This window comes from Eptesicus fuscus, chromosome 18, assembly GCF_027574615.1.
Source record: "Eptesicus fuscus isolate TK198812 chromosome 18, DD_ASM_mEF_20220401, whole genome shotgun sequence".
Classification (NCBI taxonomy): Eukaryota; Metazoa; Chordata; class Mammalia; order Chiroptera; family Vespertilionidae; genus Eptesicus; species Eptesicus fuscus.
The window spans coordinates 44,231,279-44,252,745 of record NC_072490.1 but is presented as its reverse complement, the minus strand read 5'-3'; the positions used below and the strand labels follow the sequence as shown (position 1 = coordinate 44,252,745).

General features: G+C 39.7%; 1 protein-coding gene across 1 annotated transcript in view; it reads left to right on the top strand.

The window, feature by feature from the left end:
* ERC2 (ELKS/RAB6-interacting/CAST family member 2) overlaps positions 1 to 21,467 on the top strand; it is an 877,079-nt gene that overhangs the window by 263,576 nt on the left and 592,036 nt on the right. The window contains exon 5 of the mRNA XM_028152806.2: positions 17,941 to 18,096. Coding sequence (XP_028008607.1) covers positions 17,941 to 18,096 — 156 coding nt within the window. The remainder of the gene's footprint in view (positions 1 to 17,940; positions 18,097 to 21,467) is intronic.

Genomic DNA, 21,467 nt, shown 5'->3' with positions numbered 1-21,467 from the left:
GGTCGCCAGGGGGCGTGGCCAGCCTGCAAACCACCACAGGCCCCTTGCCCAGGCCGCCCCACGCTCCAAGGGAACACCCACCCTGATCCGGGACACCCTTCAGGGCAAACCAGCCGGCCCCCACCCATGCACCAGGCCTCTATCATATCTAATAAAAGAGTAACATGCAGATTGACCATCACTCCAACACACAAGATGGCTGCCCCCATGTGTACACAAGATGGCCACCACAAGATGGCCAGCAGGGGAGGGCAGTTGGGAGGGACCAGGCCTGCAAGGGAGGGCAGTTGTGGGCAATCAGGCCAGCAGGGGAGGGCAGTTGGATCAGGCCAGCAGGGGAGGGACCTGGATTGTGAGAGGGATGTCCGATTGCCTGGTGGGATCAGGCCTAAACGGGCAGTCAGACATCCCTCGAGGGGTCCCAGATTGGAGAGGGTGCAGGCTGGGCTGAGGGACACCCCCCCCCCCTGTGCACGAATTTCATGCACCAGGCCTCTAGTTATAAAATAATATTGAATGTCAACTGTAATTATAATATTCAAAACAAGAAATAAAGATAAAAGGTGAAATTCATGAAATAAAAACCAAACATATACTAGAGGAGAACCCCTAAACCAAATGCTGCTTCTTTTAAGAGATTAAAAAAAAAAAAGCGAATTCTGGTTATAATTGAAAAAATAGAGATAGCACAAGTAACCATTATCAGGAATGAAAGGGGGCTATCAATCTTATTGACATTAAAAATAGGAGAAGATTTTATTGACAACATTATGATCATAGAGTTAAATTTTTAGAAAAATTATTTTTAAAACAACTTGTTAAAATTGCATGTGAAGAAATAGAATATCTGAGTAGTTACATATATTAAAAATGATTCTAGAATTTATTACCAACAACAAAACCCTTCATAATTCAGAAAGCAAACCAAATAAATGCAGGTCCAGATGGCTTTTTCAGTGAATTTTGCTAAACATCTAAAGAAAAAAATGACATCAATCATGCAGAAACTATTCTAGAGAATTTAAAAAGGGGAGCACTTCCCATCTTATTTATGAGGCCAATACAACCTTGATATTAATACCTAACAAAGCCATTTCAAGAAGGGAGATGTACAAGCTATCTCTTTTAAACCTGATATAAAATATCCTGGTGAACTGAATCCAATGACAATTAAATCCGATGACTAAATTGTGCTTATTCCAGGAACACAAGGACTACCTTTTGGATATCAATTAATGTTATTTACCAAATATCACATGTTATTTAATGGGATAAAGGAGCAAAATTAATATAATTTCAATAAAGGCAGAGAAAGCATTTGATAAGTGAAACATCCATCCATGCCAAACCCCCTCCCAAAAAACAAAACTCAAAACTTTTAGCAAACAGATCAGAAAGGGATTTTCCTAATCTAATAAGAGGTAGCTACAAGAAAGATACAGAAAAAATATTTAATTATTAAATGCTGAAAGCTTTCCTTATGACATAAAGATCACGGCAAGAATACCTATTGCTCTCACTTCTATTGAACAATATTCTGGATATCCATGGTATAAGAATTAGAAAGGAAGAAATAAAACCACCTTTATTCACAGGCACCATAATTTGTGTGTAAGAAGTCTCAATGAACCCATGTATAAACTATTATATTAATAAATGAACTTAGTCAGATAGGTTGTCAGTATTTTAAAATGAATCATATTTCTACTTACCAGTAACAATTACAAAAAGAAATTTAGATAACTGTATTATTTCTGATGGTATTAAAAAAAAACCACCTAAAATATCTAAGAGCAAATCTAATGATGGTTGTTCAAGATCTCATTTAAAAAGAAGATACACAACATAATTATGTACAGACTAACCAAAATCTTGAAACAAATGAAATAGTTATTAACAGTTGAGTGGATAAATAGTGGATATTCATGCAGTGAGTTGCTGTATGGCAATGAGAAGTACCAAACCATTGTTGCATGTAATAACATAATTGAATACCCCCAAAACAGTGTTGAAAGAAACCAGACAAGTACATATATAACATGATTCTGTTTATATGTGTTTCAAAAATAGGCAGAAGTAATCAGTGGTGTTAGATGTGTTGGGTAGAGGTTAATCTGGAGGAAGAAGGCACGTGTGGAGGTTGAGGGGGTGTGAAAGAAGCTTCTTGGTACAAGTGATATTCTATTTCATGATCTGGTTTCCATGTGCCCAGGTGTAAGCATTTTGTCATAACTCATCATGCTGGGAATCTGTGACATGGCTACCTTCTATATGTAATATACTTTAATCTAAAATTTCATTTAGAAATGAAGAACACCACAACAATAAAAGGCAAATAATCCTATTAAAATTGGGCAAATAATCTGAATAGACATGTTTCTAAAGAAGACATACAAATGGCCCGTAAGAACAGGAAAAGATGTCCAACAAGATTTATCATTAGGGAAATGCAAATCAAAACCACAGTTATATACAATTTATCCTCTACTAGGATGGCTAAAGTAAGAAAGACAACAAATGTTGGGGAAGATGTGGAAAAACCTCATATATTGATGGTGGGAATGTGAAATGGTTCAGTCCATTTTGGAAAACTATCTAGCCATTCCTCAAAATGTTAAACGTAGAGGTACCATGTGACCCAGCAAGTCTACTTTTAAGTGTACACCTTAACTGAATTACAAACAAAACCCTATACACAAATGCTCATAACACCATTCTATATAATAAAAGTGTAGTATGCAAATTGTCCCCTCCACCAGGAGATCATCTGGGAGTTCAACCGTGGGCGTGGCTGGCTGGGGAAGGGAGGGAGGCCCTGGCTGGCAGCTGCTCGCCGCTAGGGACTCTACCAGTGCACGAATTTCACGCACTGGGCTCTAGTTATTAATAATAGCCACAAAGCCAAAACAACCCAAATTTCCATTATCTTGAAGGAAAAATAAAAGTATGTTATATCCATACAGTGGAATATTACTCAACAATAAAAAGAAATGCTGTAGCATGGATAGACCTTAAAAACATATGTTAAGCAAAAAGAGCCAGTTGCAAAAGGCCACATATGTATACATTTCCATTTATATGAAATGTCTAATATTGGCATATCCATGGAGATAGAAAATAGATTAGTGGTTTCTAGAAACTAGGGAGAGGGGAGAAAAAATAGTGACTGCTAAAGGGTACAGGGCTTTTGAGTGATGAAAATATTCTGGAATTAGACAGTGGTGATGGTCGCACAAGCCACTGAATGATATACTTTAAAAGGGTGAATTTTATGGTATGAGTATTATATATCAATAAAGTTGTAGAAATAAAGATATTACAAAGGAAAAGATCAATAACTTTGATTGATATATAATCAAAGACATGGGAAAAGCCTAGCACATAGTAGATGCTCAAGGAATCCTTTTATTCTCCATCCCTTTCCTTTCAGCCTGGAAATGTAGTTTTCCCTGTAAAAAAGAGGTGGTACATTTGAGCAAGGACCACCAGAGAGAAGGAATTTCACAAACTTACTTCAGTCAGTCTTAGCTCTGAATACACACACAAAGTAAAACATAAAAATAGAACTATGAAATAACCAACTAAGAGATGTATACCTAAAGTTTATAGAAGTTAGAGACTTATTATTCTTAATATATAAAAGAGATATATTTATCAATGTGGAATAAAAGCTTGGGGGAGGAAAATGTACCAAAATGTTGCCACTAATCCTGGATGGGGAGATTATAAAGGATTTTTTTTCTCTTTTTTTCCCCACCAAATTTTTAAAAAATATATATTTTACTGATTTTTTTACAGAGAGGAATTGAGAGGGAGAGAGAGTTAGAAACATCGATGAGAGAGAAACATCTATCAGCTGCCTCCTGCACACTCCCTACTGGGTATGTGCCCACAACCAAGGTACATGCCCTTGACCGGAATCAAACCTGGGACCCTTGAGTCTGCAGGCCGACGCTCTATCCACTGAGCCAAACTGGTTAGGGCCCCACCAAATTTTTATGTTTTCATTACTGTGCATTCATTGTATAGGAATGATTAGGAATTATTATTCAGGAACAACAACAATAAGTTGATTAGAAGAAAAACCATTTTTCAAAAAAACTTTAAGATGCACAGTTTCTTCTATTATTGTTTTCTTTTGCTGAACTGAGAAGGCTCAAAAAGAGAGAAGGTTAGGTTATTTATGAAAATTAGAATTGGTTTACTGCCTCTCTGAGCTCCAGCCTTCCCATCTGTGAAATGGGACCATGATGCCATGCCAGCTTGCACAGGGTTATGGTGGGGATTAAAGTGGAGTTAGACATGGGAAAACCCTAGCACATAGTAGATGCTCAAGGAATCCTTTTGTTCTCCATCCCTTCCCTTTCAGCCTGGAAATGTAGTTTTCCCTGTAAAAAAGAGGTGGTACATTTGAGCAAGGACCACCAGAGAGAAGGAATTTCACAAACTTACTTCAGTCAGTCTTAGCTCTGAATACACACACAGTTTGCTTGTGGAAAGACTTTAAAAGCATCTCTGAAAGGGGAAAGCAGTGGAAAAAAATATAGCAGCCCCCAGTGGGCCTAGGGACTAAGCTTTCTGGCTGCTGGGCTTTTGGCAAGTCACTTGTCCCCTCTGGCTCTCGCTGTTCTCATTTGGCATATGAAGGATTGGACTTGGTGTCCTGCTTTCAAAAATTTTCCAAGTCTGGAGGCTCGGCGACTGGCTATTTGGATTCTCAAAGGGCCTGCCTGGGGTGTCTGAATTGACATCACATTCTTGCAAACTTGAAATCTTTGCTTTGTTTGCTCCATCTTGGCCAGCCTTGCTCCGGCCCGCAGTCCCTCCCCTCCCCTTGCTGGTGCTCAGGTTCCCAGCCTATTGTTTATTTAGGGATTGCAATTTCCTCGTTGGCATGCGCCCTGGCCAGCAGGGTTTAGAAGTTACCACAGGCCTCATGTGAACTTCCCCTTTCAAGGCTCAGTAATGACAGTGTGCCGGCTGTCACATGTCTCATCCCTGAGGCATGGTCCAGTTTCCACATCCATCAGGCCGCACTGGTGACTTGGGGTGGCCTGAATTCCTCCGCCGCCTGTTGCTTTTTTCCATGAGACAAACTGGTGGAACATAGAAGGATTTGTGGTATGTTTTAGAAATCCTAAGAATGAAGCCCCAAACCTGGGCTGTTGGAGGCTTTGGGGCAGGGGGTTCAAAGGAGCGGGAAGAGCAAGTTCAGATTGCTGGACGGTCAGGAAGGAGAGCTTCTTCACCCAGCCTTTTCCTAAAGAGCATTGGAAGAGAAAGAATGGTCCGTGACCATCTTTTTAGGACTCCCTGAAATAGCAAAGTAGTATTTCCCGGAACCTCTGGAAAGTCAAACCCTCACTGTATTCTGATGAATGTGGACGGTGATGTCCGTCTGGCCTGAGGGAGGGTGGGCTGTGAACACTGAGGACTGCTCTCACCTGGAAGCAGTTTCTGAAACTTCTTCCTCCCTTTCCTCTTGCCCCAGGCTCTGGGCTATTTTCTTTGGACCTTGCTCTGTGACCTTTAAGGGTAAAGGTGCTGTGTGGGAGAAAGGACCCAAACACCCCAGCTTCTAGGTGAGCACCTTCTCGGAAGCCAGACTCTCTGAGGTTGGCCTGGGGACAGATGGCAAGGGCCCAGTATGTGGACTCCTCTCTCCTATTCAAGGGAAGGCTTTGTGGAGGGAACCATTCCAGATTATTAAAGGTGTTAAAAAATGATTAAAGAAGACAACTTAGGTGATACCAACACATGTTATTTAATGTTTCATGAAGCAGACAGTCTCCCATTTAGACAACTGCAAAATGGGACCAAAGGCAGGAAGCCTAGAAAAATCTCATTAATCTTCCCCCAAACCCTATGAAGTAAGTACTTACTTTATCCATTTTAGGATCAGGAAATCTACAGAAGGCAGTTGGGGGGGACCAGGCCAGCAGGAGAGAGCAGTTAGGGGCAACCAGGCCAGCAGGGGAGGGCAATTAGGGGTGATCGGGCCAGCAGGGGAGGGCAGATGGGGGCAACCAGGCCTTTAGGGGAGGGCAGTTGGGGGCGACCAGGACAGCAGGGAAGGACAGTTAGGGGTGACCAGGCCTGCAGGGGAGGGCATTTTGGGGGAACCAGGCCTGCAGGGGCGGACAGTTAGTGGTGACCAGGCCTGCAGGGGAAGGCAGTTGGGAGTGACTGGGCCAGCAGGGGAGGGCAGTTAGTGGTGACCAGGCTGGCAAGGGATGGCAGTTAGGGGCAATTGGGCCAGCAGGGGAGCAGTTAGGTGTCGATCAGGCTGGCAGGGGAGTGGTTAGGGGGTGATCAGGATGGCAGGCAGAAGCAGTTAGGGGCAATCATGCAGGCAGGCAGGCAGGCGAGTAGTTGGGAGCCAGCAGTCCTGAATTGTGAGAGGGATGTCCGACTGCCGATGGGATCGGGCCTAAACGGGCAGTCAGACATCCCTTGAGGGGTCCCAGATTGGAGAGGGTGCAGGCTGGGCTGAAGGACACACCTCCCAGTGCATGAATTTTGTGCACCGGGCCTCTAGTATATTTATATATTTAACTTAAACAGAAGGGAAAACATGTATAAAAAGTAAATTTGTGTGTGTGTGTGTGTTTGTCCCAACAGACAAATACAGATTTTGTGTCACCCTCTCCTCTCCTGAAATGGAATATTTTGGAGTGGGACTAAATCATCGTTAGCTTTTACTCACTCCCTAGATGACTCTGAAGCACCAGGTCCACAGCCTGGCACTGGCATTAGTGTGGCTCACAGGCACATGGAGAGGGAAATGATTTGGGTTAGTCAGTGCTTCCTTCCATGCACTGGGGATGTAGAAAGCTTGCAGTGTTTGTTGGAGCAGGTTTCTGTGTAGGGCTGCTATTCAGCTGAGAGGCACAGGTGCAGTTATCTTGCTTGTTAAACTATTGAAGTACTTCTCTGGTTACCTCAGAGCACCTCCTCACCAGAGTCCTTACCCTGGGATTCCCCCAACCCAGCAACTGAAGAGTTAAACCCTGGCCCTGCAGGCCCTTCCCAGACCTGGTTCCAGGGCTCCAGATGGTGTCTGTTCCTTTGGTTCCTGCCCTGTGCTGTAGTGATTGTTGAAAGACTCAGCAATCTCCTCCCACTCTATGGTTTTTAAAACACTGGGGTTCAGTTTCCAATGACGATAAGAAAACTCCATTGAAACTGCCCTCATGTCACCAATGATACCCTAATTTTTTTCTTAGCCTTTAATCTCTCCAAACATTTTCTTTGACTTCTCTGCCTTCTTGAAATGTCACTCACTTATTTTCTGTGACTTCTTCATGATTTTACCCTCTGCTTTGGTGATTCCTGCAGTGTTTTCTCTATCCTTAATTCTCAACCATGTTGGCGAATGGTGATCCATCATTCCTATTGTCTCAACTTCCTTTTTGGCTTCTGTTTTTATTATTAACTTCCCAAAGGCCATTCTATTGGACTTTTTTTTTTTTAGCCAGTTATAAATGACGCCCAGACAGACCCAAGTGCAAACTCTTGGCTGGGTTCTGAAGACTGGCTATCATTCAGCCTCGCCTTCTTTTCATTTCTAACTCCTCTGCACACAAAGTGATCTATACTTTTTAATTAGCCTTGTCTTCTTCCCCCTCCTTGATACATACTCAGATCTTGTTCTCTTATTCTTTCAATTTATATTTACTAAATAATATGTGCTGTACACCATGTGTATTATTACTTCTGGCTGGAAAGAATTCATCTTCTCTGTTATAAACTTACTAGAGGCCTGATGCATGAAATTTGTGCAAGAGTAGGCCTTCCTTCCTCTGGCTGCTAGCACTGGCTTCCCTCTGGCCGCCAGCAGGCACCTGGGACCTGGGCTTCCCTCACAGCCCCGGCTTTGTCTGGAAGGTGGTCCAGAAGGACATCTGGTCTAATTAGCATATTATGCTTCTATTATTATAGACTAGAGGCCCGGTGCACGAAATTTGTGCACGGGGGTGGGGAGGTCCCTCAGCCTGGCCTGCTCCCTCTTGCAATTGGGGAGCCCCTTGGGGGATGTCTGACTGCTGGTTTAGGCCCCATCACTGACAGTCAGACATCCCTCTCACAATCCGGGACTGCTGGCTCCTAACTGCTTGCCTGCTTGCCTGCCTGATCGCCCCTAACCACTCTGCCTGCCTGCCTGATCGCCCCTAACTGCCTCTGCCTCGTCCCCCGCACTCCTCTGGCTGGCCGCAGGCACCCGGACTGGGGCTTCCCTCCCTCTGGCAGGCCACAGGCACCCAGGACCCAGGCCCTGGCTTTGTCAGGAAGGACGTCCGGTCTATCCTGTCTAATTAGCATATTACCCTTTTATTAGTATAGATTCTTATCCATCTCCAAACCCCACAATAAGCTTCTGTACTTTCTCTAGTTTTCTTGACTCAGCTATAGTGGTCTTAACCCATTTTTGACATCTCTAACTGTAGCCTTACGGAATATTATATCTAATTATATTTTGGTGTTATCTTTCACACTATCACTTGCATATTATAATATACAGTTAAAAATGGCCAAAACACTGCTGTTGTGTTTTGGTATTCTGGGAAGTGGATGATTAAGACGTAGCTGTATCTAGATATTCAAATGATGTTATAGAGGCCCAATAATTCAGGCAGATTCTTCATTCATGAATCAAAGAAGCTTACAACCAGCTACAGGCCTGTGTTTTCCTTATCATCTATAACAGTGATGGGCAACCTTTTGAGCTTGGTGTGTCAAACTTCGCCAAAAAACTGAGCATAACTCAGATAGTGTGTCACTTTGAGGAAAAAACTAACTCCAAGACTCTAGTCGCAAATGTTTCATCCTCAGGAGCAGCAAATGTTTCATCCTCTGCATGCGGCCCGCGTGTCATCAGAAATGGCTACGTGTGTCAGCACTGACATGCGTGTCATAGGTTCGCCATCACTGATCTATAATCTCAGGAAGGGAGAAGCATAAACTCAGAAAAGGAGAGGCCCCAGGATTTATGTCAGTCCCTTAAAATGGCTCTTATTGGCCCGGTGGCATCATGCATGCATTCCTGGATCAATCATTGTGTCCAGAGGGTACACGGAACTTGCCACAGGGCAGAGTCATACATCAAAACCCCATGAAAACCACAGGGAATCGGGGAAATGTGGTCCCCCAAAGGAAAAGCAGCTGAACAGACTGACAAAGAAGTAATGGGTATATGCTACCATGGGAAATAGGAAGGAAGGTAATCCTTATAGAGTACCTACTCTGTGTTCACTAAGATTCTGGAAGGTTTACATGTCACTTACTAAGTTCTCATAGCAACCTTACAAGGTTAGCAAGATTAGGGACGTGCTTGTGATGTTACACAGGGTGGACTAAAATGAGTCGCTGTGGTCTTCTACATGTGTACCCCACAGAACTGGCCAATGGGCTTATGATAACAATGGTGGCCCTGTACTCTCCCGGAGGAGGCTCCGCAGTAGGCACGTTTCATGTGCTATATTTCACTTGTCACTTTATTAACATGCCCTTGAGCGTGGTCCTCGTTTTGCATCCAGGTTTGTGACTCTCCAAAGGGTCTGCTGGATTGTTTCACCTTGAGCTCTTTTTTGTTAGGCTTGAGTCCATTGGCAACAAGAAATTTGCACACGGAGACCAAAACCTCAGAGGTCACATAGTGTCCAGCAAGAACCACTAGAGACACATCTTCTGCCCGTGGGTCATTAGTAATGTGCACAGAAACAGCCCGACAGGAAGGACATTCCCAGGGCATGGGCTTCCTGAGAATGAGTCAGCAGTAGGAAAATGAGACCATGAAAAGAAACCCCAAAGCACCCTAATGGCTTTTCATTTGAAGTAGTCTATCCTGATACTGCGCGTGTGTGTATACTAGTATTTTGCTATAAAGCATTAGATGCCATCTGAACAATCAAACACAAAAGCACCACAACAAAAAACAGCATGTCCCCTGTCATCTTCTAACTTAGGTCATCATCTCTTTACAGTTTGATAAGGCCCAAGAAGACACGTTTTTGATTTTTCTGTTTTCTGTTGTTTCTCTTAACATGGCTTATGCCCAAGCCGACTTTTTTTTTTCCCTGCAGTGCTTCACTTGGCCTCACATACTCATAACCGCGGTTAATCCCACACAGTAAATCCTTCCAAAGGAAGGGCATTACTCAGATAGCCTAAGACCAAGGGCTGTTCAGTTATGTTTGCAACTACAAGTAGATGATTTCTAAAGCTTAAGACTTCAAGAACCTCTGTGGTATCCAGTAATAATAGTCTAGAATTTTATTCTAAATAAAGTGTAATATAATTATGTAGGGACGTTTCCTGAACATTAGATCACGTCTTCTTCTTTAAACCAAATTGGCCCTAAGTTTGTTGATCAACGTCCGTAGACCGATATGTGATCACAGTGAGTTCCATGCTTTGTAAAAACTGCTAGTGTTTTCTTTCTTGGCCTGATATTAAAGTGAAACCAGTAATTCCTACTGTATTTGAAAGGAAAGTGCAATGTGACACTCAGCAAGAACATAATTATTACTTTTTGTGACTAAATGATGTTGCTTTTTGGATGTTCCCCCTACTCACCATTTCAGTGTTCACAGTTCCTTGAGAGGAATTGAAATCGGCTTCTTGCTGTATAAGGGGAATGTAATGTTTGACAAACATGAAAAGGGCAATAAAGGCATCCTGACTGGCAAAGATGCTCCAGAAAGCTTACTCCCAGGGTTTCTGTACACTCAGGCCAAGGTGGATAGTTCTTGAGATTAGGTTCAGACTTTTCTAAATATACTTGGGCAGTAAAGTTGTCCTGGTCTCTTCTGCTTTGGTCAGTCTTGCCCCTTGGATATGCTGGACGCCTGCAGTTATTTAGAATGCCATGCTCACCCTCAGACCTTGTGGAAACGCAGATTTATATTCAGTAGTTCTTCGTTCAGGCCTGATATTCTGCTTTTCTACAAACCTCTCAGCTGATGTCAATGGCGCTGGTCTGTGGACAACACTTTGAGTAACAGGGATCTAGACTATATTCCCTATTAGAGAGAGAAGGATGCCTATGAATCTTGTCGAGATCTCACACACCTGGCAAAGTGATGGGTACCCGAAAGATTCTCAATATATATTTGTTGAAGGAAAGAGATAACTCCCTGTGTTTAAGTTTACTATCGACTATAGCAGACCATGTCCTAGAAAAATCCAGAGATTATTTTGGACAGAAAGATAAAGCAGAGAGAAACTTACTTCAGCCTTCCCACCTGACTTCCATCCTCTTTGCTATAGTTCCTGCGCTCATGGGCTGGTGCTAATATTCATGGCTGGTTTAAGAATCAGCAAGTTGGGCCCATTGGGTAGTTCATTACTAGGGGTTCAATTCCAGTAGCTTATTTATTAGTTTCCCATCAATTAGTTTTGGAATGATAGATGTAAAATAGTCTTGGGTATGAATCTTTAAGTAGGAGTTATGATCTGCAATTTATATATCAAATTTTTACAAGTATGTTTTATGAATATGTGGGAAGAAATTATTTGAAAGAGACACTCCATTCAGATATTTTTTACCTAACTAGTGGGGAGTGAAGCAAACACATTTTTTTCTCCTTAAACTTTGTTTTCCACAGTTTTACAGTCCTTAACCATAAAATAGTGTAAAAGCAAAACAATTGCATGGTTGTCTTATCGCAGGATTGTGAAGAATGCCACCTGAGACAGGAAACGCTGCGTTCCAGGAGCAGGGAGTCTGTTCTCTCACCTGCTGGGGTTCAGAGTGGGCACTCAGTGAACCACTTTTGAGTGACAGATGCTGACAAGGTGATTTGCATATTGAAACCCCCCAGTTATTTTAAATTGGGGGTCATCGTGGCATGTTTTCCCTTGAGGAATCCAAATTATTGTTTTGATTCTTCACTTTTGTATATAACCATGAGCTTAATGTGATCATTAAAGTCCCAATTTCTTCCCCAAGAATTGACTCCTTTAGGGTAACACTGGGAAAAAAGAATAATTGGCAGCAGTACTTCCAGAGCATTCAGTACTTCAGAGCTGATGTGCATTGGGAATGCCCAACAGGCATTTCCAAGGCAGTTGACCCTGGGAGCCCCTTTTCACAGAGTGTTTGGATTCTGTGGAGGCTGTTCTGTGTTGTATTTCACTTTCCCCATTTCTAAGGAAGGCCCACAATTCTCTGCCTCGAGAGCTTGCTTACTTGTGAAACATAATCAAGATGAGTATTTGAAAATCACTACATAATATATAATTTAAAAATATCAGTTACAAATAATATTTGAAGATGTTCAGATGAAGAAATCTTTGGTAATTGGGAGTAAAATGTTGCTCTATCTTTTAAAATGTTACTTTTCATGATGTTACAGCCTACTAGTATGTTGTTATTTAATTTTCTCTCTCTATTCTAGATCAATGCGGGGGTTATTGAACACTGAAAGCCTAGTGCACTAATTCGTGCACTGGTGGGGTCCACCTGTGGGGAGGGGCCGCGGGTGGTTGGCTGGTTGGTCCCGCCCCTTGGTCGAACTCCCCGTTGAAAGCCCTGTCGAGGAGACAATTTGCATATTAGCCTTTTATTACATAGGATGTGCGTTTGGTATCTATTCTGAAAGGCAGGATCCATCTATGTGCCACATTGAGCCATCAGGACTTGTGAAGTAGTTTCAATCTTTCATAGCCCTACTTAAACATAAGTATCTTTCTAGTCATTTACCTAGTTTTAGAGATTTTTAAAAAATAAAACATTTCTCTCCCTGAATTCCTCAAAGTGAGTCAGTTGACATGCTGACATTTCACTTGCTTTTATTTTTTGTCTTCCTCTGGTTCAGAATTTTGACTATCTTCTTGGGCACCGTCAATACACTATCTTATGTATCTATGTATGTTGTACCTGTTTCTCTAGATCTTGATAATATTTTCCTACCTCCTTTTCTATATGCTCATGATTTCAGGTGTGAGTTCTACAGCCCTTGAAATTGACTTTTTATGTAAGAATATCAATATTTGTCAGAACAGAAAAAAATAGACCCTTATTAAAGTAACTTCTGCAATACCCACTCCCCTCCCTCTCCTCTTCCTTCTGTTTTGGGACACCTTAAGGTTAAAGGGAAAAAGAAGTTTGTAAGGAAAAGGAAAGTTGTTGGTTAATTTAAGAAAATTAGTAAAAGTTAATGTGATTCACCATTTGATGAAATTTTAGCTCAGATGTTTATAGGCCAAGAGGGTTTTCTGTGTTAAGATATTTTCTATCTTACCTCAGTCTGATCTTTCTTTAGCAGTGTGTGGTTTTTTAAAGTCCAGCGGAAGCTCCTTCTAACCCATTTTGAAATTGGCAGTTGTGGTCATTGCTAACTAAAGCATCAAGTATTGACTGGAAGGCTGAAGGAGTCTTCTTCCCTTGTCTACATGATCGAACCCTGAAATACTATCAAGCGTTATTCAAAAAATAAGGTATAAGATGTGAGGACTACAAAGTGAATCATAGCACACATACACACAAACACACACACCACATTTACACATGTATATGTGTACATATATACATACATACACACATACATACATATGAATATGGTTGGTCACTTTAGACTCGGGTCTGAATTTCCAGGAGATTTTATATAGGAAAAGCAGAAACGCTGGCCCTTTCTTTCACACTTAACTTACAGTAACTCATAAATATTCTACTTAGATATTTGTACATCTCATCAATAGTCAACTTACATCTCAATAAAGGGAAGAAATCTATGTCATGTTGATATTTATCATTTCTATGTTTTAAAGTAAAAATAAAATAAGGCTTTCAAGGGCATATAGATGTTAATGGGTATATCTGGGTGATGTGATTGTGGACAGTTGTAATTATCAATAGCTTTTTAAGTTTTCTACAATGACATGTCTCAATTTTATAGTCAGAAAAAAACATGGATGTTTAAAATGACTTGTTTTTTAACAACACCCTTGTGAACTTTTAGAGGTTCTTTTTCAATAGCCTTTTTCTTATTGCTGCTCTTTTTATATGTGGAGTTCTCATGTCTCAGAGCTCAAGTGAGTCACAAAGGATGACTCCCTACCTCTGTCAGCTTGGACTGGCATAACAAAATGACCACAGACTGGTGGCTTAAAAACATAATGTTTTAAAAATAATTTTTTATTTTTCAATTGCAGTTGATGTATAAATTATAGTATACTAGAGGCCCAATGCACAAAATTCATGCAAGAGTAGGCCTTCCTTCCCCTGGCTGCCGGCACCGGCTTCCTTCTGGCACCTGAGACCAGGGCTTCCCTCTGGCCTCTGCTTTGTCCGGAAGGATGTCTGGAATGACGTCCAGTCTAATTAGCATATTACACCCTTTTTAAAAAAAATTATAGATTAGTTTCAGGTATACAACCCAGTGATTAGACATTTATATAACTTACAAAGTGATAACTCTGATAAATCTAGCTTCCATCTGACACCATACATAGTTATTACAATATTATTGATTATATTCCCTATGCTGTACTTTACATCTCATGACTATTTTGTAACTACCAATTTGTTCTTCTTAATTCTTTCACCTTTTTTGACCATCCCCTGAATGCCCTTACATCTGGCAAGTTTTCAAATGTTCTCTGTAACTATGAGTCTGTTTCTATTCTGCTTGTTTGTTTATTTTTAAATTCCACATATAAGTAAAATTATATGCATTTGTCTTTCTCTGTTTGACTTATTTCACTCAGCACAATATCCCCTAGGTCCATCTATACTGTGGCAGATGGCAAGGTTTCATTCTTTTTTATGGCTGAGTTGTATTCCATTGTATATATGTACCACATCTTCTTTACCCATTCATTTATTGGTGGATACTAAAGTTGCTGACATATCTTGGCTATTGTAAGTAATGCAACAATGAACATATGGATGCATATGTACTGTCAATTTAGTAATGTGGGTTTCTTCAGTTAAATACCCAGAAGTGGAATTGATTGGTCCTTCTTTATGTCTTATTATAGCCTTTGTTTTAAAGTCTATTTTGTCTGGTATAAGTATTGCTACCTCAGGTGTTTTGTTTCCCCCCCCCCCCCCCATAAAATAACTTTTTCCATTCATTTGCTTTCAGTGTGTGTGTGCCTTTTGATCTGAAGTCTCTTGTGGAGAGCATATGAAGGGTCTTGTTTTCTTATCCATTTAGGTGCCCTATGTCTTTTGATTAGAGTATTTAATCTACTTGCATTTAAAGTAATTGTATTTTGTTTAAATCCTTACCTGATAACATGCCCATTGATTTTATTTATTTTTTTGTTACTCCTTACCCAAGGATATTTTTTCATTGATTTTTAGAGAGAGTGGAAGGAAGGGATAGAGACACATAGAGAGAAACATCAGTGTGAGAGAGATACATCAATTGGTTGCCTCCAACACATGTCCTGACCAGGGCTGGGAATTGAGCCTGCAACCCATGTGTATGCCCTTGACTGGAATCTAACCCAGGACCCTTCAGTCCATGTGACTGACGCTGTATCCACTGAGCCAAACTGGCTAGAGCCATGGCCATTGATTTTAGAAAGAGAGAAAGGAAGAGATAGAAGGAAAGGGAGAGAGAGAGAAACATTGATGTGAGAGATAAACATCTATCAGTTGCTTCCTATGCACACCCTGACCAGGGATTGAACTCACAACCATTTGGTGTATGGAAAGATGCTCCAACAAACTGTGTCACACTGGGCAGGGCTAAAGTAATTATTGATATATATATATTTATTGCCAGTTTATTATTCGTATCTTTAATTTATATTTTTTCTTATTCTTCTTAAAGAAGATCCTTTAATATTTCTTGTAATACTGGTTTGATAGTGATGAATTCCTTTAGCCTTTTCTTGTCGGGGAAGCACTTTATCTGTCCTTTGATTCTAAATAATAGCTTTGCTGGGTTATAGGTCTTGGTTATAGGTCCTTGTTTTTCATCACTTGAATATTTTTGTGCCAATTCCTTCTGGCCTATGAAGTTTCTGTTGAGAAATCAGCTGACAGTCTTGTGGGAGATCCCTTGTAGGCAACCAACTGCTCTTCTATTGCTGCTTTTATGATTCTCTCTTTGTCTTTAATCTTTGCCATTTATTTTGTTTTTGTTTTTGTTTTTTCTGTTAATCCGCACCTGCATGGGAGAACCCTTTCTTAAAAAAACACACACAACACACAACTTTTCTAGTGTGTCTTCTTCTGAGGGCATTAATCCCATCATAAGGGCCCAATTCTAATGACCCCATCTAACCTTGACTACCTTCCAAAGGCTTCATTTCCAAATACCATCATATTACTAGTTAGGGCTTTAACATATGAATTTTGGAGGCACACAAACGTTCAGTCCATAACACTCCCCTCACTCAAACTGGAAGTATACTAGACTTCCAGAAATTGCATCTAAAATAAAAAAGCCTGGCAGGCTATATGTAAAAACATTAATGATGTCAGAGGGGATTTTCTCCATTTTCAATGAGTTTAAAGTGTATTATTTTTGTGACTAAAAAAAATGCAGTAAATATGTTTTAAAGGAAATGGAATACTGCAGAATGTACCATTCCTTAATAGTCTTGCAAATTTCAGAATTTCTTTATTTCATCTTCTTGGATTTTTTTTTTTTTTTTTGAGAATTAATAGAAGTTTCTCCAGCATTTCGAGCACTTGGATCTTGGCACATAGACAGTGGAGCTCAATAAGTCATTCTTGCCGATCCTTGTTTTCCTTTTAACTATGATGACAATGTTAACAACAATAACAATTATTATATTGCCACAGGAGACATGTTTCAGGCATATAATATAGGGAAATAAAATAGAAAATGGTCACAAAGTCAGGATGGACACATTTGTTGATAAGTCCTTTTAATGAATTAGTTATGAATTGAATAGCTTATTCATCGTCTTTATTTTGGAACTTTTAACTTTTTATATTCTTAAAGAATTGTTAAGAAATGAGTTGGTGATTTGTTTTAAATTAATATTCAGTTGTAAATGTATATAAGCTCCTGGAATCTATACAATTAAATGGCAGGTAGATGGTGATTGTGGAAAAACTTAAAGTGAAATTTTCCACATGTTTCATTTACAAGATTCACTTGAGTTTAATAATCAAGTTTGAGGGATGATTTCCACCCCCCATAAGAGCTTTCTCTTCTCTACTTTCTAATGCTTCATTTCTTATTATGTTCTATAGTGTGTACAGAGATTGTCATTTCCTTTAAAAAATTCTCTATGGTTGTTTTTTTCCTCAATCCTACATTCTCAGTTTGTTTGTTTTTGTTTTTTTACTGTAAATCAATTGGTTAGAAATACCCTTCAAGGTAGTAATGTGTCTGCAATGCTAGGAGCTGACAGCTTGCCAAATAAATCATGACGTTGTGATATATTACTTCCAGTTACTATAAAACTTTTAATATTTAGTGTATCAGTCATACTAAGTCAAGTTTCAGTTATTTAATTTCACTTATGTCTGCATTTTAGATGAGAATCCTTTTTCCCATTAGTAGATTTTAATTTCCTTTTCTCTCACAGTCAAATTCCAAGCATGCCTTATAAAACCAGCCACAGAATGTACACACGAACACACCGTTTTTATGTTTACAAGTAGACTTAAGAATATACAGTGGTAAACTATATCTTAAATTAAAAATGTGACCACTTTAAATGATATTTTCACTTTTATCACTATTGCTTTGGTAATTTGATTCCCAGATATTAGGCAAACGTATCTAGGTACCTCTGTATTCTATTGAGACATGATCTTTATTAGGAGCTTAAAAAATAATCCCATAAACGTTCCTTAGAAGTGAAAAAAAAATGTTCTGAATTCACGGCTATGTCTACATCATAGTTAATGTATTACTACCAAAATTCCTATCTGAAATTCTGTTTTGATAACACTAAAAACAATTCTTTCTTTCTCTTTTCTTTTTTTTTAAATTTCACAAACAGGACACAAAAATTGCTTCATTGGAGCGAAACATAAGGGATCTTGAGGATGAGATCCAGATGTTAAAAGCCAATGGTGTGCTGAACACTGAGGACCGTGAAGAAGAGATCAAACAAATAGAGGTTTACAAAAGTCACTCCAAGTTCATGAAAACTAAGGTATGGTCCAGAGTTACAAACTTTTATACTCTTAGTGTGACTGGAAAGTTACGGTTTACTTACATTCTTTTCCCAAATACATAATCTGCTTTATATGATATCATGAAATATATGGACAAGAAAGAGGAATGCAAAAATTTTAGTTCAGATGCATAGATTCCAAAAAGAAATCAGGGAAAACCTTTGTAGAATTCCACCTACACAGGGGTTCAGGATTTTCTAATGAGTTTCTTTGTTGTTGCTCTGTCTTGGGAATTAAAATTACTTTTTAATAGTCCTCTCACTTCCAAATTTTCTAAATTTCCAAAACTATTTTAAAAAGTTTCATTACCACATTTTGAGTCCATCCCTAGAAGATGATTCTCAAAAGGTGATCTTAGAAGTCAACTTAACTGATTTGAATGATATGAAGACATTTAGGTTTTAGTATAGTGTTTAAGACAAAAGTTGACTTTGAGTCCCAAATGCTACTATTTGTACAAATTATTCAACTTCTCTAAGCCTCAGTTTCCTCATCCATGAAACAGGGATAAGAAAAAGAAAACTGCCGCTATCATTTTTTTTTTATGATCCCAAGAGATTATGCATTTAAAGCACATAGTCCCTAGTCTGATCCCTACAAATGTCAGGCATTGTTGTTGACAGTGGTCATTATTATTATTGTTATCTGTTGCAATGGAATATTTATGTATTATTATAGTAACATGTTTCATTAATTTATTTCATATTGCTAGTATTGAAAAATTTGTCTTATATTTTTCAAAATTGAACTGGGCTACAAATGGACCATGCACCTGAATATCTATTATTTTTACATATATATAATTATTGACTATATGAATAGTCCAAATAGGTCTAATAAGACTTTGAGGTGCTTTTATCTATTACTGTCTTTAAATCATTTTGCTTCTGAAAATAATAACTGCACCAATTAAAAAATTGTTTTCAACCACTTGCTCTTAAATACTCCTGCTCTTGATCTAGATTTTACTCTTTTTTATTGCCTTATAAAATGTAGCAGATTTACGAATAATGCATATTTCTGTGAGAAAGCAGTGGGAGTAGGGAGAAAAAGTATTTAAATGATAATTGACTTTTTATAAGTTGTGAAATAAATGCATACTCATTGCAGAACATTTGCAAATTATAGAGAGGAAATAATAATATCTAGCATCTGCTTCACCTCATATGTATTTGTGTGTACATATGTGTGTTTTTTCCAAGAGAAAAAACAAAAACTGTACTTAATTCTGCCAACTTTCCACCTGTAAGTTGACATTGAGATTATGAATAAAAATGTGGATCAAGGAGTGGAGATATGCGAAGGATAATGTCCAGTGGGTTTGAATCTAACCCCTTCCTTTCAGGGACCACCACAAAATGCAGAATAGGTTTTCCTGCTCAGCCCTGCCTTCTGGTTTCATTTTTGCAGTCCTTCGCTCTCAGAGCATTCATTAAGCTGAGGTGCAGCAAGCACAGTTGCAGGGTGGCCTGCAGATGATGACCAAATTTCTCTAGGAATGAAGACCAGAGGCACAGATCTGAGTGAACACAATAAGTTTGGGGGAAAACGATTGTTTCAGCTAAAACCTTTCCTCCCTTCCCTGTCATTGCATGGTGGGAGATAGTGCAAGCCTCTACTATAACGAAAACTGCCATGAAATTTGTAAACTTCACTCACACCATGGACTCCTGTCCAGGTAAATAAAGCATTTCTATGGTCTTCAGCAAATAAGTCCTGACTGTTACTGGCCCACAGTTGTCTGAGAGACTTACTTTGAAGGGTTGGTTCCCAATGTGGTCAGGCCAGAAGAATGATTGTAGGGAGTTATGGAGCAGGGTGGCAAGAGTGCAGGCTGAGGGCGAAGGCAGACTGGGGAGTCTCTAGCCTGCCCTTGCTGGCAGCATGGCTTTGCGGAGTGGCTAGAGTCACCCAACCACACTTTTCTCTTCTATAAAATGGGGGCAACACCACCCACTGTCGAGGTTGTCCTAAAGGATTACATGAAATAAGGTAGTTTAAGTTCTTGGCTTAAAAAAAAAAAGCTGTTGACTTTTAATCCACTGCCTGGTATTTCTCCAGCAAAATAGTTTATTAAGGAACAACAGAGAACTGCAATTCGGGACATGCGGTCTAATGGTAAACCACACACACATACAGAGAAACAAAAGAGAGGAGTTTTGTGGACTTGGGAGGGGCTGTTGGAGGAAACTGCAAGTTCAAAGTACAGTGACTTTTCAGTGCTGAGCTATGGCAGCCTCCCATTGGCTGAGCTGCTCCAGGGCCAGGAGGAGTCTTTCCTTCCTCCTGCTGTGGTAGTAATGTGGCATTGCTTCCTGTCAGAGATGCAAGGCTTGTCTCCTCTTCTCGGGGTCAGTTGGTCTACACGTGCATGACAGTTTTCTAGTCTCCCGACTCCATTTTAAATGAGGTTTTGTTTATTAATTTTCACAGTTCATAATTATACCCATTATTATTGAAGTATAACCAAACATAATAATAATACATGTTGTATTTAATTTGATTAATGGGGACAAGGGATTCTAAGAAATAAAATTAAAATGAGTTCTTATAATGTCATATCCCTTACAGACTGATAAAAATTAGATAAAAAATACCCCTAAGAGTTATCTTTTTATATTTTCTCAATTGAAAGAATGTTTTTATTGGGTTGAACCATAACAGTTATTGCTCAAACTTCGTACCATTACTTCAATTACTTGTTTTTCTTCTACTTTGATTCCTTACTTAACCTAGGAATGGCCTAGCAGTTCTGTTAAGACATAGCTATCGCTAAACATGTAGTCCCGGGTGCTTGTGCCTTGTGCTTTTGGGATCCCTTAGGTTGTGTGCACTGATTCCAGTGGCTAAACCATTTATCACGGAATTTGTGAAATTGGATAGGCATGGGCTGATAGTGTCTAAAATCAGATCATTAGCATATTTTATGGTTCATTGTTGCCTATTTGAACAATTTTTTAACAAAGTTTACATGACTATATTTATTGCTTGTCAAATCATCACAGATATGTGAGGAGTTAATTTTTGCAATAGTTGGTTACACACATTGACAGAACAATTTAGCGTCACCATTGGGGGTCTCTTGAACTCTTTAATTTTGCAGAGTTGTATGGATGGATAAAGCTGTCATTGGTGGAGTCTGAGTATTGCAGTCCCCATAGACTTGTTAAACATTGTTTTTAGCACATGGCACTGAGCTAGCCACTGAGGCCCACTAAAAATAGTGCATGTTCAAAGTATTTTCCGTCCATTCATATTGACCGCGTAGTAAAGAAATATACTCAAAACACTACCCGGAATGCCCTAGCTGGTTTGGCTCAGTGGATAGAGCATCAGCCTGCGACTAAAG